General features: G+C 46.0%; 1 protein-coding gene across 1 annotated transcript; it reads right to left on the bottom strand.

Annotated features, from left to right (window-relative positions):
- Positions 1–2,264: 2,264 nt before the first annotated feature.
- On the bottom strand, positions 2,265–3,976 carry prmt6 (protein arginine methyltransferase 6). Its single transcript, XM_080019933.1, has one exon. The coding sequence runs from the start codon at positions 3,962–3,964 to the stop codon at positions 2,912–2,914; it is 1,053 nt and encodes a 350-aa protein (XP_079876059.1). The 5' UTR covers positions 3,965–3,976; the 3' UTR covers positions 2,265–2,911.
- Positions 3,977–18,524: the final 14,548 nt, after the last annotated feature.

Here is an 18,524-nt window from a genome sequence, read left to right as displayed (position 1 = left end):
TATAGAGTACTCAGTTGAGACCATCTGCCCTAGTTTCCAACCATCTTCAACCAACATTGCCCATAAGCACAGCCGGGAAGAGATGTGAGAAAAACATCAACCGACCGCCCCCCAAATGCGCAATTGGAAAATAGCCACATCAAGCTCTGGGTATGAAGGTCCTCTCTGTCCAGTACTGAAGACCGTGTTGGAAAGTGGTGTATTGATGACAATGAGGCGCAACCTGGAATCATTTAAGAGGCACAAGTATGTGATATTTTTTTCACAAATATAACATTACATGATTTTTGAAATCCAAACATCCTATTTATTCGTATTTGTCCTTCTTCTTGTGCAAGCCCCACGGCTGAGGCTTACCATAAGTGTGTTTGAAATTGAAAGCCTACAAGCTTTGATTCGAAAGAATTCCTCACCTATTTACAAAGTAAGCTGCATAACACTAGTTTTAAGTTGTTGTATAGACATAATGCACCAACAACATATGAGTACTGTGTACTATTGCACTTACATAGACAGAAAAACTAATAAAAACTAATAACATTACATTTAATCTGATTCCTTCCAACATCTTGCACTTGTATCTAGTTGATTCTAGAAACAGGTGCTCAGCACTTAAATTTGAGGTTGCAACTAGTGGTCGGCCGATTAATCGGGCCGATATTTGGCATTTTGAGATTATCGGCATCTGCTGAGGCCTGCACTGATAAACAAAAAAATGTCTGCAGAAAAATATCGATTGTTCTATACATTTCAATTCTGAATATTTGAACCTGTTTCAATACTCACTTTCCGCACTCCATGTCCACACATTGTTCGACAGCGAGTCCACAGGCACCGCTGCGGTGGCCACATAGCCTCGCCTCCTCTCACTCACTCACGGTGCTGTCTTCCGTCACTCATCTCATTCGCTGAGGTTTGTGATGGTGTTAGCTCATTAAAGATGGAAAGTACAGAGCCTCAAAGAAGCCAGCAGGAGTGCTATCTGGAAATACTTCCCATTTGCAGCAAAATCCTAACAGAGAATTAGAGTGGAGTTTTTGTCTCCTCCAGACAGAGGTGCCTGCATTCCCGTGGTGGTTTTCCTGTGTTTTTATTTTGGATCTATTTATTTTTGTGTGTTTTCTACTTGTATGAAATCATTTTTTTAGGCAGCTGAGTTAAGGGACTGTCCCGTTAAGTCCCATTAAAAAAAAAAAACGGTGTCTCGTGCCACGTCATGCACGTCTCCCTGTTGCTTTGGGACTTAATTTAAAAACTGGATGTTTTTATGTAAATACTTTACTTGTAAACAATAATAATACCCTCAATTTCCCAACAAGATTTTAATGGTGCCATTTTTTTAATCCTTTATAATTATTTATTTTTCATTGATAAGTTATTTCTACATAGTTTTTTGAGTTGTAGACATTTTTTATTTAAAATAAGTGCACTTCAGGCAGAGTGCAGATTAACATAAGCAAACAGAGACAATGCAGACAACGAAATTGCTAAATCTAAATGAACATTTATTTAACACTAGTGTTGTTAAATAAATGTTCATTTAGATTCAGCAATGCCGTGTCTTATTTGCTATCATTATCAAAGTGTTGTATTTTATCAGATGTAAAAATCACATAATATTGGCATTATATATTGGCCATCGGCTGTCCCGGTCCCTAAATATCGGCACCCGCCGTCGAAAACCGCCTATCGAGCGACCACTAGATGCGCCAATGGTCGATGTATGGCAAATGTGCCTGCTAAATAAATAAATGTGAGACAGGCGGCGATTTAGTATGTTATTCAACATTAATTGAAAACTTTTTTTCAGTCACAAAGAAAGACTGCATTCAGTTTGAATAAGAATGTTTAGTCTACATTCAAATCAGCTAAAATATTCGTTTTTATTGACTTAGCTGTGCAAACGTTCTAGATTCATTAAAAGTGTATCATTATGGGGGGTGGATATATTCATTTTTATTTTATACCATGTTTCAGGAATTGACATTTTGGGAGAGTGAAGATATTACAGAAAATGATGAAAATACAAAATTAAAAAAGGACTAAATGTGTGCCTTAGAAATGGTGTACTATGAAACTGCGCAAGGTCAATGTTTTGGGAGAATATAATACAAACTTCAATTGGAAAAAACATCGGTAGAATAGTGTGATCTAGACTCTTCGTTTTGAAGGACTAGACTTTGACTAGGGAAGAGAGCAGACTCAAAAGTATGTCGAGGCCGGTTAAAACAAAACTGTGATTTGATTTTAATATTTTGGAAATAATTATGGGACATTGTATTAAAATAAATTTTCAAGGTGAGGTGGGTAAATATAACGGGGAGGGGGGTCGGGAGTCTTAACCCCTGTTTAGTGAGGAGAAAATGCTAAAAATACGTTTTCAGAAATCAAATTGGAACCTCACTATTTTGACCTTATTTCTACCAGTAAAAGCCTGGAGCTGCGGGGATCAAAATGGTCTAATATGATCTTACAAAAGGCAGTGAAGAAGTTTCCGGAGGGCGGTAAGCAATGGCTCACATTCAAGCAGGCCTATTTATTGTTGTTCAACAAATAACTCCAACCACACAGTTGTTTGACTTTCTCGGTTTTTAGTAAAAACAAAAGAAAGAAACAAAAACAAAAAAAAGCAAAGGTCAAGACCGCTACATCCTGCTGTTTTGTTTCCATCATAACAGTCGGGCACAGTTGAGAATATTTCTTTGGATGCAGCCTGACGATGCACATTTCAGTGGTCCAGGACGGGTCTGAGACGGATCGACCATCTTTATCAAAGCAAAACAAATACTCCCCAAATATTGTTATGGCGTAATCGACACGGTCTGTTGTAGGGTTAGTAAGACTGTATGGCCAAGGTGCTAGGGGTGTTTCCTGACTGGGTGGTGTTTCTTGTGTTATAAGCCCGGAGACACTACTGCTGGGCCTCCGAGTACCCGTCTGGGATGGAGAAGGTCTTAGAGTGTTTCTTATGCTCCCCGATGGTGTAGTCCACGTGGATGCATATATGCCGGGCGCTGTCCTCCGAGGGATACATGTGGATCTCCCCGGCCACCTTCGTGTCTTGCATCACATCGGTGGGCTCGTCCAGGTACAGCACCGCCTGCTTCCAGTGGGTCTCCGGCTTGAACGGGGACGTGGAGAGCACCAGCGTCTTGTTGTCCTCGCAGGGGAAGGTCACCGTGAACCACACGCACAGCGCGTTGACGGCCGAGGACCCGAAGCACTCGCAGGCGAACTCCCCGCGCACGGAACGCAGCTGCTCCGCGGTCACCGAGCGCAGGTCCAGCTCGGCGATCCGGGCCGGGTGGGACAGCACGTCCTCCACGGTCACGGGGGTCACGGCGATGTCGCCGCTCAGGATGCAGCGCTTGGCGAAGTCGGACATGCACGACATGTCCACGCCGTACTGGTCGCGCACGGTGCACCAGAAGTTGAGCCGCTCCTCCACCACCGGGTCGCTGACGGGGGCCACGTACAGCTCGGCCCTGCAGGGCAGTATCAGCCCGCCCGGCTTGAGCCACTTGTCCCGGGCGAAGAGCACCGAGCCGAGCATGGACTCGTGCAGCAGCGCGTAGCCCATCCACTCGCTGACGATCACGTCCACGCTCTCCGGTAGGTCGATCGTCTCCACGGTGCCGCGGATCACCTCGATCCGGTCCTCCATCTGGTTCTGCTTCACGATCTTCACGGCCTGCTCGGCGATGGAGCACGCCTCCACGGCGTACACCCTCCCGGCCCCCGCCTGGGCGCAGAACACGCTCAGGACGCCGGTGCCGGCGCCGACGTCCAGCACCACTCGGCCGCGGATCGCCTCGGCGTTCCGCAGGATGGCGGCCCGGTACGTGCTGGTCCGCACCCGGTCGGCGATCATCTCCTCGTGTATGGTCACGTCGGAGTAGCTGTCGAAGTACAGGCTCTCCTGCGCGTTCTTGTCCAGCTTCCTCTTCTTCACGCCGTGGGACATCGTGCTCCTCCTGCCGCCGATGCCGGAGCGCCGTCACGCCGGCAGCGCGGCGGCGGCGGCGGCGCCTTTACTTCCGCGTGGCGGAGCTCTGGGAGTCGTAGTCCACCAGCGGCGCCGGTCCGCCGGCGTCACGGCGGCGCCGGACTACAGCTCCCACAAGACACTGGTGAGTGAGACGCGGGCGTCGGGCGGACGTGCGGGGTGGACGCAGTGAGAGGAAAAGTCCGTGTTGACGAGATAACACGTTGACATCTTGAGCGTCCGTCGTTTGTATGTCATGCAATTTAATGATATGATATAATATTACAATATACCTTAGTATACATTTGAAGAATTATACATATTTATGATGTTATCACTGACCATATATTATACATGACCTAATATATCAATATTTTCTAAATATAATTCCACATTGTATAAATTATTAGTTTCTGCGGAACATCAGGTAAAAAACATTCCTTTAATGACCGTAATCAATTTTTAATGTTTTCTAATTTTTTTTTTTTTCTGCTTCAATGGTAGAGCACTTTCAGCTGCCAGCATTAGTATTCGGGAAGCCCAAAAATGGACAAATATACCAAATTTTCTTTTTTCATATTAAAAGACAAACAAACAGTGTCAAATCAATCATGACACAGTCGGCGAAACCGTTTTTGAAACAGTGTTTCATATTCCACTCTTTTCTTTTCAGCGCTCGTCCGAATTCAACTGGGATCCTCATACTGTTGTTGAAACTGACAAATTGCTCTCCCCGACGTGGAATCCAATTACATTATCTGTGTCCGTCCCAGCAATTAGGAATACTGCAGCGGCCGGCCACAAATAGCTCTATGCTCCTAAAGATGTGGCGGACAGAGAGCGCGGTGGCAGCTGTTTGTGGTTTCGCTTTCTTCCCCTTCTAAGCGGGTCCTGTGGGAGTCTCCTCAAGTCTTTCAAGGGCTCCTTGGCAAAAGCTGCTAGACGGCGAGATGGGGCTGTATTCCATTTCACAGAGATGGAAAAAAAATCGGATGGGCGGCGGGTGACGTGGAGGGAGGGATGAATATCCAGATGCTAGGTGTGGGAGCCGCTTTGCTTTACCATCGTTTTGTTAACACCGACCTCTGGAGAAAACTGGAGATCTGTGAAAGTTGATCCTTGATGTCGTCCTCACGACAGCGAGGCGCGGGAAGAACAACGGGACACGCGAGGCCCGGGTGGAAGATGAAAACGGCGCGCTCTTTCTTTCCATGTGAACGGATAACATATTTGCAGCCTGCTGCGCATTACACTTAGAATTACAAGCTGTGCATGCATATTGAAATAGTAATCGCACCCCACATAAACCAAAACAGTTAATTAACGATGGCAAATGATCCCAACAACCAAAAGGAAAACAAAGGAGATATGGCCACCAATACTAATACTATCGTGGGGAGCTTACGCCGTGAAACAAATTAATCAGTCGAGACTTGGCGTTCTTTTATAAGCCGCCGCCTGCGTCCCATGCCGGCGGGGGCAACTTCCATTTATTTTTCACACAACCACCACAGCATCAGAGTCCCAGAGGCCACAACCGGCTACGTCAGCCCACGTCACGGTCCTGTCCTCAACGGGACAGCAGTCAACGTAGTCCGCGTCACCCCCCGACACAAACAACACGAGCCAACACCGACAGATCATCCCAAAAGCACTGAAAACACATCGTAAAACAGAGCCCTGCCAGTGACTGCGCAGCTTGGGGGACACTCCTTTTGGAACACCCGCACCCTGCCAGGGCGAGACAGCGGGGCTGCAGGCAGATGGGTGGGGATGCTGGACCAACCCCGTCTGCATGCGGTCCTTCGTCCTTGGCGGCGTAGAGGTGGAGGGCGTCGCCGTCGAGGAGCTCCTGCAGCTTCTGGCACTGTTGGCGATCGAGTCCCTCACGGCGACGTCCCCACAGCTCCTGGACCGCCGCGCGGGTCCCAGGAGAGGGACGGGAGCTAGGTGGTGGAGCGGACCCTTAATCCTTTCCGTCGGACACAACATAAAGCCAGGGCTACAAAATGTAAATTCTGGTAGTTGACTATCAATTCTTAATTTTGCTTTTATTGCATGAACTTATGAACCTCAACTTTTATTGAACCTCAAGCTCGCTTCGCACCTGATCCGACACACGTCAAGAAAAAGTCCATTCCTTCCTGTGGAGAGGAGGTGTGGGCTTTCTGCATCCCTCTCAAGGCTCCGGGAACGTGCGTTTGAAACCTTCAACTCGTAAGTAATTAAGTAAATAAAGTCTGGCAAATAAGTCAAATAAATAATCACGTCATTAACGTTAACGTGGGATGTGCCATATGCACAGGCAAGAGATCTCCTTTTATGCAGGTCAGTTGCACTTTGCAAACACTGAATAAAGGGAGTTTTAAACTCTCATTCATGAGAGAAATTATAAATGTCCAGCTGAGCAAACCGCTCACTGTTGTTCCGGATGAAAACAATCTCTCCCGTTTTCCCGGACATATTGTGATGCAAAACTGAGGCGCAGTTCATCTGACAACCACTGGGGGGGGGGGATCCGACTTCCAGATGCGATGATGCGTTTGTTGGGAATCAGGCTTTATGTGTACAGTAGGTTAAGCTCATTATTCGTTTTTCAGGTTTATTTTCTTATTTATCTTTCACTATTCAGCCAAATGTCGCCAGGTTTTCACAAAACAAACCTCATTCAATTTGGTGCGAACATCAAATTGATCAACGTAGTGTACGGTGTTTTCTTTTCTTTTTACTTTACCTTATCCCGCCTATACCTGTAAACTCTTATCACCTCTTTCAAAGATGCATCACTGTCGCCATGTTTGTTCGAGCGAACGCCTCTTCTTCATATATTACTAGCTCATAAAAGATGATTTGTTTTACTACACTTTAACTCTGTCTTTTTGTTAAATGATGTGACTGCATATGTTAGTATGAGCGTGCATGTTGCATCCTGTGATGCTTCAAAAGCGCCTTTGAAAGTGTTTAATTTGAATAAAACACTTTTTAAGAATGTGAGGAAAAAGCCCTAATACTTTAAAGGTAATAATGACCGACAATTAAATTTTGATATTTTATCCATCCCGAGAGAAAGACTGAGACTTTAGAATTGTTTTTATCTGTTGAAAAAAACACTGTACCGTAGCTGCGACGACATCAGCTTCAGCTACAGTAACTGCATCTGCGTGTGTTCCCATATATATAGAGTATATAAGGTATTTCTAAATTTCCTGGCTTTTATAGTGTAGCTCAGATACTACGGAAGTACTGTTTCACACACACACACACACACACACACACACACACACACACACACACACACACACACACACACACACACACACACACACACACACACACACACACACACACACACACACACACACAGTCCCCTTCCCTTACCTATCCTCACCCCGCGTCCAAGGACACTTAAACCCAGTGCCTTAAATACAGTCTCCCGGTCTCACATGGTTGGGGGATTAAAAAAAGCCACATGTTTGCACAGATGTGCACGGCTCATCCCCTTTAATTAAACTTGGCCAATCACTGTTTGCACATATAGCAAGCACGGTCTCGCCGACGAGCTATGATCAAGTCTGGGGAAGGGGAACCAGGTCTGTTTTTCTGTGTGTTTGCGTGCGTGTGTGCGTGTGCGCGTGTGTGTGTGCACGTCGGCGGGGATGATGCCGGAGTGGCCAGGGCGAGGTCAGGCGCAGGAGGAAGCCCAAAAAAAACAAAAGACGAGGGATGTCCTGGAAGAGAAGATCGATAACCGGACTCATAGCTGAGGCTCCCCCGATGTACGTACGCACGCACACACACACACACACACACACACACACACACACACACACACACACACACACACACGCACGCGCGCACGCACACACACACTGCCTGAGCAACAGTGGTATAGAGAAATACTGTTGTGTGTGTACTTGTGTGTGTGTGTGTGCATCAGGTTTCTAGGGTGGAGAATGATAACGTTTTTTCATTGAAAATATAAATGAAACAATACACGGTGAATTTCAATAATATATATCAGACTCGGATCAGATTTAATAATATTACAATTGTATTTTTCAGGTTTATTTTCCATTATCCTGAGTCATTTCCATCCTTTCCATTTCATTATTCAATCCATTACCCCGAGGTTTTTTTTGTGAATTTAGTGCATTATAAATTTGTAATGTAATTGACGTTGTAATATAGCAACTAATGTTGTAATAAAATCAATATTGAGGAAAACAAGGAGCAGGGGCCCGGTGGAACTCGATCCGGGAAAGAGCTCAGACTCAATAGAAAGACTCTTTCAAAGTGAAGCCAGAAGACAAAATACCACTGAGCCGAAAGAGTAAGTGCAGCCGCCATCGTTTTCTTTCCGAATATACTCCTTTAAAGGTAAAATTTGTGAATATTAGTATTCGGAAAAGGTATTCGGAAAAAATCCTCTTACTTCAAAATATGACCTTAAGTATATGTAATTGAGTACATACTGTACCCACCACGCCACCCTTTAGGGGACGGTTGGGTGTGTGGCGGAGGGGCCACAGAAATGGAAAGAGAATAGAAAATGACAAGAGTGAGGGATGGGATGAATAGATATGTAACTCTCTCTCCCTCTCTCTCTCTCTCGCCCTCTCTCTCTCTCTCTCTCTCTCCCTCCTCGGCTGTCTGCTGTCACTCTACACCCCCCCCCCCCCCCCCCCCGGGGCCGCCGCTGTCGCGCTCTCATCACGTCAGCATTCGCCGGACCCTTCAGCCCCAGACACACACACACACACACGCACGCACACGCACACGCACACGCACACACACACACGCACGCACATAAACATGCCTAATACATATACACAAAGAGCCCACACAGCAATCAGTTCAGGTGTCACAATCAGCCATTGTGGAGGAACGCTGACCGCTGGTGCATCAGAGGCGACGGTGCAATGGCTCCCCATTGATCCCCCTGTCCCACACACACACACACACACACACACACACACACACACACAAACACACAAACACCACCGCCCCACGAATCGATACCCCCCAGCTACTTTGATACCTCACTTCCCGGGAACAGGCGCTGAAACCCCATTACCTTTTAATTCAGCCCCCTAACTCCAGCGGTGGACGTTTTGCAGTGTTTATAAATATTGGAGTCCGCCAAAATGCACTGTGGGGGTTATATGGGGCTTTTATTTTGTAAACCTGGCAACAACCTTGTTGTGTTTCATTCCTTCGTACCCTTTCAGTTCCGCTCTATTCATCGACATAATACTTTCTACATTATTTAACAGTGCAATCTTAAGTTAATCAGCCGTTTTGGAAATGTGCTGTATATGCATCGTTTCCTCCGTAATATCGTTTCATGTTGGGGTTGCAAACTCTTATTTTCAAAACTTGCAGCCTGCACGCGCTGTATACGTGCCGAATGTCACAAAGGGGACCTAGTGCGCTGCGAAACAGCTGAAATGTCTGATTCTTTTGTTTTCTATTTTCTTTTCATTTAGGCGATGTATTATTTTTTCTATTGAGGAAATGTTCTTTTCTTTATATAATGCAAAGTGGATTGTTATTTTTGGAAAATGTTATGTATGTTATATAATGTTATGTTATATTTTGTCCTGTCCACTTTGCAATGATGCAGAGTTGGAACTGATATTGGGTTAGGGGGGTTTTGGGGGCGGGGGAGGGGTTATTAGGCATTTTTTATTGCCAGGTGCAATAAAATCTGGTGCCGAACACAGCGCTCGTGTGGTGTTGTGAGGGCTCTGCCAACACCAAAAGATACCCTCGGTGCTCCGGCTTAACGGGGGGGCAAATTTACGGTGACTCCAAAATGCTCCCTGCCCCGCCCCGCCCGTCTCCGGTCTCCGTGACGTCCAATAACTTTACAGGATGTTGTGCTGTCGCTCTGGAGCCCCGCTAATCAATTCAATAATTACAGGCCTTTCCCCAGCGGACGGAGCGGCTGCTTCCCCACTGCTTCCTTCCCCGCGCCCGGCCCAGTATCACTTACATCGCAGCACTGCAATTAGATTAAATTACTAAGTGAAAGCTGCATATGACAGCTGTTATGAGTGTGCATTGGGGGGGCGGGTACTGCTGACTCCCGCGGAAACCGGCGCAGCTTGTTAAAATGGAAATATTGTGCGATTGTCAGTGGAGGTTATACGATAGTAACTGTGTGTTCAAGTAGGACGTTTGTTCTTCCAGAGAGATTGTGTCCGGGAGTGTCTCAGATGAACTCGGTGATGGACTCACAACAGACAAAAGACGCTTCCAGAAAAATGTACACCCTTTTGGTTGATAAATGTATATGCATGAAAAAAAAAGATATATATATATATATATATATATATATATATATATATATATATATATATATATATATATATATATATATATATATATATTTATTTATTTATTTATATATCAATTTGTTTATTGTTTTCAATTAGCTATAATTACAATATCCTTTAATCAAATTTTCTATTAAAACTACTACAGATTGAAGCCTTAACCCGTTCATATGATATTTCTTTGGTTTCAGGCTTTGTGAGAAAACCACAGACAATAATTAGTAAATTATTGACTTATTGCATAATTATTTATATACTTGTGCTTCTACTTAATTCTGTGATTTGGTTCATTATTTATTTAGCTGTCATATTATATCATCCTTTATTTATATAATATAGTTAATATTTCTCCCTACAAAACTATAATATCTCTTATATTTGTATAACCTCTTAGGGCTTACGTAGCAAATGTGATGTTGCAACGTCAAAACGATGACAAAGGCTCAGTTATCTGGAAATGTGGACATTTTCAAACAAAACGAAACCGTCAAACAGACATTCAAACACAAAAAGATAACAGGATTTCAAGAGAATTTATGTGTAATCTGAAACCATTCACTTCTTCAACAATGGCCGTATGCCATCATTTAAAAGACGTGCTAATTCATGTGGATTCGGTGCCGTGCTCATTGGTGGTTTTGCTTGATGAGGGTCTGGCCAAAGAATTCCACACGTGAGCCAAGGTGAACTTTTCGCTAAGTTAAAGAAACAGCACTTGGAAACGCCCCAAAATCGTTATCCCAGCACACATTTCAGATGTACAGATTTATTTTTAATTTAGATTTGATCCATTCCGAATGTAGGCCACACTAAAGTAGCTTTCTCGGGGGTGTGTGTGTGTGTGTGTGTGTGTGGGGGGGGGGGGGGGTGTCTGGTTTGATGCAGAATAGCAAAGTCAAGCCCGCTGATATGAGACAAAATTCTAAAATGTGTGAACTGCAATACAGCACTATTGCAATCAGATTAACTTTTAACATTGATATAATGAGCAAATATATAATTTATTATAGTTGACAAAAATACTCACTGTATATGCAAATCACACTGGATATGCAATGTGGAAATAACTCACAAAACATGTTCCTCAGTCAGCAAGGGTAGGTAGGTGTTGAATTGCCTGCAGTCTGAATCAAGAAGTCGAAAAACCAAAAAGTTAAGATGAAGTTTGCTTACTTAACATTCCATTCCATAATAATTCATCTTAATAAAAAGATGAATATATAAAGAAATAATCTTTAAAATCTGTTGTTTTGTTCTTTAATTTTATCTTTTACATTTGATGGTTTCTGCATCCAAAAGCCACACAGTTCGCTTGACTTCCTTTTATAACAGACATTTACTGAATTTGAAAAGTTACAATCGACTGTATCCATCCATCTTGTCATGAACGAGGCGGATAGGACCCAGATGCAGCACACACCACGGGGGAAGTATAAAAGGTTTATTTACAGGGGATTATTTAAGGGGGGAACAAAATGATGTGGGAATGGAATAAAGGGCAGTTTGGTCGTTCGGGGGCCAAGCGGGCAGGCTGAAGGCACAGGGCTCGGAGTGTGGACGGGACGGTGGTGAGGCGTAGGCAGGATGGCTGGCACAAAGGGGGGTTTTCACAGTAGGTGAGGGTACGACCAGATGAGGTCTGGATGAGGAGCCAGGGTTCATATATAGAGTGGTGACGAGGAGCAGCTGTACCAGCCAAGCCTGGAACCAGGAGCAGGTATAGACATACTAGATACAAGAGGGAAAGGGAGGAGAAACACAGAAGGAGACAAGGGGACAGGAAGGCACACCTGGGGCTGTGACAGTACCCCCATGGGAGCCCCAAGGCAACCCACAAGGTCTTCCTGGGTGGATCAAGTGGAACTCCCAGACAAGGGAAGGGTCCAAGATGGAGCGCCACGGCACCCAGCTCCGTTCCTCAGGACCATGGCCGGGGTGGGGCGGATGTCTAGAAGCTGGCTGACGGTGTAGGCGGGGTGGTCCTCGATGATCCGGTCGGGTGGCGGGGGAATGGTCGGAGGGCAGAGGGTGCTGCTGGAGACGGGTTTGACCCGAGAGATGTGGAAGGTTGGGTGGATGCGCATAGTGCGCGGGAAACACTGCTAGACTGCAGTGGGGTTAATTATGCGGGTTATTTCAAAGAGCCAAGGAACCGGGGAGACTATAGCTTGCATGTGGATTTCAAAGGGATGTCTCGTGACGAGAGCCAGACCTGTTGACCGGGTGTGTAGTTGAGGGCCGGGACCCGACGGCAGTCTGCAAGGCGCTTGTTCCACTGGGCAGTCCAAAGCAGGGCGGCCTTGGTGTCCCTCCAAACGTTGCGACAGTGCCACTTCCTCGAAGAGGAAGAGGAAGGAAGACTCAAAGGGAGCAAGACCAGTAGCAGAAGATAAGTTGGAGTTGTGCGCATACACCAAGAGGAGGGGTTGGAGGAGGCAACATAGCAGAGAGCCGCCAACTGTCAGTTGGTTTGCTCGGGAAAGGCAGATGAGAGGCTGACCGTGACTCCCAAAGCCCGACAGAAAGCCTTCCAGACCTGGGTAACGAACTGGGGGCCACAGTCGGAGAAGATATCTACTGGAAGACCGTGCAGGCGGAAGACATGGCGGACCGTGAGGTCGGCGGTCTCCCGGGCGGAGGAAAGTTTGGTCAAGGCGATGAAGTGGGCAGCCTTAGAGAAGCAGTTGATCACCATCAAGACAACTGTGTTGCCCTCAGAGGGGGGCAAGTTGGTGACAAAGTCCAGGGCAATATGTGACCAGGGGCAGCTGGGAGTGGGTAAGGGATGGAGTAAGCCCGTCAGGGGGGGTGGTGCGAGGCCTTACTTCGAGCACAGGTTGTGCACACCAGGACAAACTCCCAGCTGTCTGTAGCCATAGAGGGTCGATACGTAATGGAGAAATTAAGTCATCCATGACAAGTAGCTCCCTGTTGCCGACATCATAGTTGTGCTCTGCCGGGGAGAGACGACATGAAAAGAAAGTACAGGGATGAAGCTTGGAGTCAGGACCAGAGTACTGGGAGAGGACGGTCCCCACTCCTACATCGGAGGCGTCAACCTCGACGACAAACGACGAGAGGTATCGGGCTGGACCTGAACGGGAGCTGAAACAAAGTGTTATTTGAGCCTCTTCAGCAGCAGGGGTCCAGGCAAATTGAGCCGCGGGGGAGGAGTCTGGTAAGAGTGGCTGCAACTCGGCTTCTCTGGGTCCGTCCTCACCTCCCCACACTCAATGATGGAGTCCAAGAAGGCCACGGAGCTCACATGTAACTCGCACTTCCCCGCTTTAACAAAAATATTAATCGAAAATCAATACAAGGTGGTAGGGACCCTGTCCTTCTTAGCCACAAAGAAGAACCTGCCACCACGGGGGAAGAAGGAGGTCGGATGATCCCTGTAGATGTACCTCTCCATGGTTTCACGCTCAGGACGGGACAGCCTGTAGAGACAGCTGGAGGGCAGGGAGGCACCAGGCAGTAGATCAATCGCACAGTTGTACGGGCGATGGGGGAGCAGAGAGAGGGCCAGCTCCTTACTGAACACCTCCCCTAAATCATGACATTCAGGAGGTACAACAGACAGGTCCAGAGTAACAGGGGAGACAGACAGCGGTGGGGTCAACAGAAGGAAGAGCAGAACACAGACACAGTTCCCTGTGCCACAGAATGGCACAGGGAACTCCACCCAACAATCCACCAAACAATGTGAGGGTTGTGCAGACCTAGCCAGGGGTGTCCAAAGACCAGGGGGGTGTGAGGTGAGGAAAAAAACAAACGTATGCTCGGTGGTTCCCAGAAAATATGAGCAGCAGGGGTTCGGCCTGGTGTGTGACCTGGGCCAGAATGCTACCACCCATCCATATTTATGTGGTACTTGTTCATAAAAGAAAATAATATCAAATTGTAAACATAATTGTCTTAACATTAAACTAAATTGTAAACCAAAATACATGGTATAGGCCTAGCTAACTCATATTTGCGTGAAAATGTTAAATCCCGGTATCAAGGTAAATAAACCTTTCAACCCTTTCAGTAGAAGGAAAATGTGAGAACAAAATTGCTCACTGCTCAGCATGTTGGAATTTGTATGTTCTTGTGTAAGAACACTAGGTGATCCACATGTTCTGGTTTTGAGAGTGCTTCTTTTTGCAGTGACCATACTCCTGCAGTTGAAAAACCTCTCTCTGCGGACACGCTTGTACCTGGGATGCACAAGTATCTCTTCGACAGCCCATTACCTGAGCTTTGGTTTCGCTGTAGAGTGCAGGCATCGTCGTTTCTGTAAATTGACTTTGTGATGGGAGTTTATACCGTGACTCCAGGGTCTTCAGCAGGTGGCGAAACCCGGGGTTCTCTACAACCAAATAAGGCCAAAGATCCTGAGCTATGAAAGCTGCCAGAAAGCTGTGATTCCCTTCCCTCTCTCAGAGATGGACAGCAAAGTTGTCAGCGCCTCCTCAATTCTTGGTTGATTAGCTGGACTCGCTGTATTCTTTATGGTTGCAGACGTGAGCACAGGGTGGAAACGGCTTATGTGGGTCCTCAAACTCGTCGTATTACCAAAGTATTTAATTTTTGTGAGGCAGATTTTACACAGTCTGCGTCTTGTCCAGTTCGTGCTTCCCAGTTAGTTCATCAAATCCGAAAAGCGGATATCCGCTTTCAAAATACTGGGTGCGTTTTTAATCGCCTGCTGCTGATCTCTGCCTCTCTCTGCCATATGTCCCAACAAATAAAAGTAGCGCCCACAATCCCACAGTTCAATGCAAAACAGCGACGTTACTGTGTGAGCGACCCCACTTTACAACTTTATTGTCCAGCCGAAGCCGGACTGTAGGCTGTTATTTTTATCACAAGAAAATCTGTTATTTAGAAATGAATGGTAAAGTTGTTGTTTTTTTCATTATATTTTCAAACTCCCGATTATGTTCTGTCACTGCATCCATGCAAAATCATTCACGTCCGCATCGCGATGCATCTTAGAATCGAGAAATTTCCACACCTCTAATAAATATACAGTGGTACCTTGATTTACAAGTGCACTAACATACGAGTTTTCTGAGTTACGAGCCGTCGTTCCGTCGATTTTTTGTATTGATTTGCGAGAAAAAATGTGAGTTACGAGGAGCGAGCTTCAGGGACGCTGCCGCAAGTTCCGAATGCGGCCGGCATGCCGCGTCTCACTCATTCACTTCACGTGGTTACCTGACACTGGAAGCATCTCTTTTGTGTTTTGTGCTCGCGTTTTGTGCTTTTTGTGCAGTTATTTTGCCAATTTTTTTTTTCTAACCATGGGTCCTAGGAAAGTAAGTGCTGAGAAGGAGCAGCGGATGATGTCCATTGAATTAAAGCATGAAATCATAGAAAAACATGAGCGAGGTGTGCGTGTGATGGAATTGGCGAGGCAGTACGAGCGTAGTACTTCTACGATATGTACCATACTGAAGCAGAAGCGTGATAGCGTGATAGCGTTTTATTATGCTTTAATACAATATTTGTTATTTATAAGTATCTTTTTCTTATTTAAAAACACGTATCAAAAAAAAAATGGGGTGGTTTTTTGGGGGCTGGAACGGATTAATGGCATTTCAATGAATTTCAATGGGGAAAATGTATTTGCTATACGAGCAGATTCAATTACGAGCTCTGTCACGGAACGAATTAAACTCGTAAGTCAAAGTACCACTGTATATATATATCTATCTATAGATATATATATACTGTATATATACTGTACACAGATGAGCCACAACATTAAAACCAAAACTAATAACCACAAATTTTGCGAAGCTCCCCCTCGTGCCGCCAAAACAGCTCTGACCCGTCGAGGCATGGACTCCAGAAAACCTCTGAAGGTGTCAAGACGTCAGCAGCAGATCCTCTAAGTCCTGTAAGTTGGGAGGTGGGGCCCTCATGGGTCGGGCTTGTTGTTTCAGCACATCCGACGGATGCTCGATCGGATCAGACCCTTACCTTACCTTACCTTACCATAGCTGGCATTAATATTTTCAGCAGACAGGCTAGTGTTTGCTCCCCACGTGCATCAATGAGCCCATGGGCGCCCATGACCCTGTCACCGGTTCACTGGTTGCCCTTCCTTGGGTTTGGTAGGTACTAACCACGAAGAAAACATGATTCATCAAACCAGGCCTCCTTCTTCCATTGCTCCATGGTCCAGTTCTGACGCTCATGTGCCCATTTGTAGGAGCTTTCGACAGTTGACAGGGGTCAGCATGGACTCTCTAACAGGTCTGCGGATACACAGCCCCATACACAGCAAACTGTGATGCACTGTGTGTTCTGACACCTTTCTATCATAGCAGCATTACCTTTTTCGACAATTTGTGCTACAGCAGCTCTTCTGTGGGTTTCGTGGCCAGACGGCTAGACTTTACTCCCCACACCCATCAATGAACCCATGGGCGCCCATGACCCTGTCACCGCTTTTGGGAGGTACTAACCACTGCATACCGGGAACACCAGACAAGATCTGCTGTTTTGGAGATGCTCTGACCCACTCCAGCCATCACAATTTGGTCCTTGTCAAAGTGGCTCAGATCCTTACGCTTGCCCATTTTTCCTGCTTCAAACAGCCAACAGCTTCCTTGCATCAACATCAAGAACTGGCTGTTCATTTGCTGTCTAATATATCCCACCTCTTGACAGGTGCCATTGGAACGAGATGAGCAATGTTATTCACTTTACCTGTCAATGGTTTTATGTTGTGGCTGATCAGTATATATAGATATATATATATCTATACTGTATATAAACTTAAACAAAGTCTTTCTGGCAGTGGGGCGCCGACATGGCAAAAGTTTTATTAATAATTATAAACAAAAAGGCTCGGTGGCCAAAACGGGAACATAAAATAAACGGAATAATCAGTGTCTGGGTTTCTACTCGGTCGCGGTCTGGTCCTCAGGCGATTCAGCGACCTGCACCAGGCGATCCCCACTGCAAGACAAAACGACACATAAGAAAGCTCTTCCAGCTGGAAGAAGCCGGCAGCCAGTCACCTGGCTTAACCACACCCCCTCGTCTGCCACAATATATATGATATATAATATTATATATATATATATATATATATATATATATATATATATATATATATATATATAGTCCATTATAGTTAATTGTTTTTCATAAAATGTGAGACATTTAGTCATTACCTTTAAGGAAGTGTTACAAAGGTCCTTCAAGTTCAAAATAAACCAAAACTCACAAAATGCTCCACCTCTCTTGTCAGCTCAGTGTTTTAGTCAATATGAGTCACTTGCAGCTGAGCCTGACCCTGAACCCTAGTGGACCGAACACATCTGCAGTGAAAAGGAAGATAAACTGCTGCATGACGATGACAACCAGATTGCAACAGATGGTGCCATGTCAGTGCGGACCGCTCTTCAGCTGCGCATGTGCTGCACTCCGGGATCCGACCCGATATGGACGTCCTGTGCCATCTCCTCTCCTCTTCCTCATATGTCCGAGCGATGGCTAATGGGACGGCAGGAGTGAGCAGAGGGGAAGGATGCACCAACTTGGGGGGGGGGGGACAATTTTCGGACGCGCCCTCCCCGGGTCACGTGTTCATCCATCCACCCCAATCAAAATGTCTGGCCTGGGATTAAGACAGAGGGACACACTGAGCTGGATTCCTAGTCCACCCCATGGCCGCTCACATTCAATCACCTACCTAATAAGACGGGCAATACTCCAAGTCTCCAAATCTGCCGACCCCGAACGTCTTTAGAGATGGGAGGAGGCACTGGGAGGAAAACCAACGCAGGCAGACGTAATGAATTGCAAATTGGCGTCTAATCCGCGTTAGTCAGAATGCGTTTGCGTCGGTTAATATATTCATCATTACAGTACATTCAGCAGGTAAAATCCTGCCATCTAACACCTGTTTCCTTTGTTTGTCACCTGGCACGATTAGGGCCCCGTTCATGACTTGTTCACTGCCTCCCGGGCTATAGGTGCATTGACATTCTGCATCCAACGTATGGATACTGCAAATAAACAAATGTGGCGAGGGAGGAAACGCAGCCATCTGCCCGGAGAACACCGGCAAGCACTACGTCAATGTCTGGGTTGTGTAGGTAAATTTAGACCCGAGTGTGGGAGGGGGCTACAAGCACAGGTGCACGTTCACAGAGGAGATAAACAGGCGGATTGAGAATATAGCTCAGGGTTAGGGT

The sequence above is a fragment of the Zeus faber genome (genome assembly GCF_960531495.2).
Source record: "Zeus faber genome assembly, chromosome: 19".
Taxonomy (NCBI): domain Eukaryota; kingdom Metazoa; phylum Chordata; class Actinopteri; order Zeiformes; family Zeidae; genus Zeus; species Zeus faber.
The sequence above is the reverse complement of the archived record's forward strand: the minus strand, read 5'-3'. Positions and strand labels throughout refer to the sequence as shown.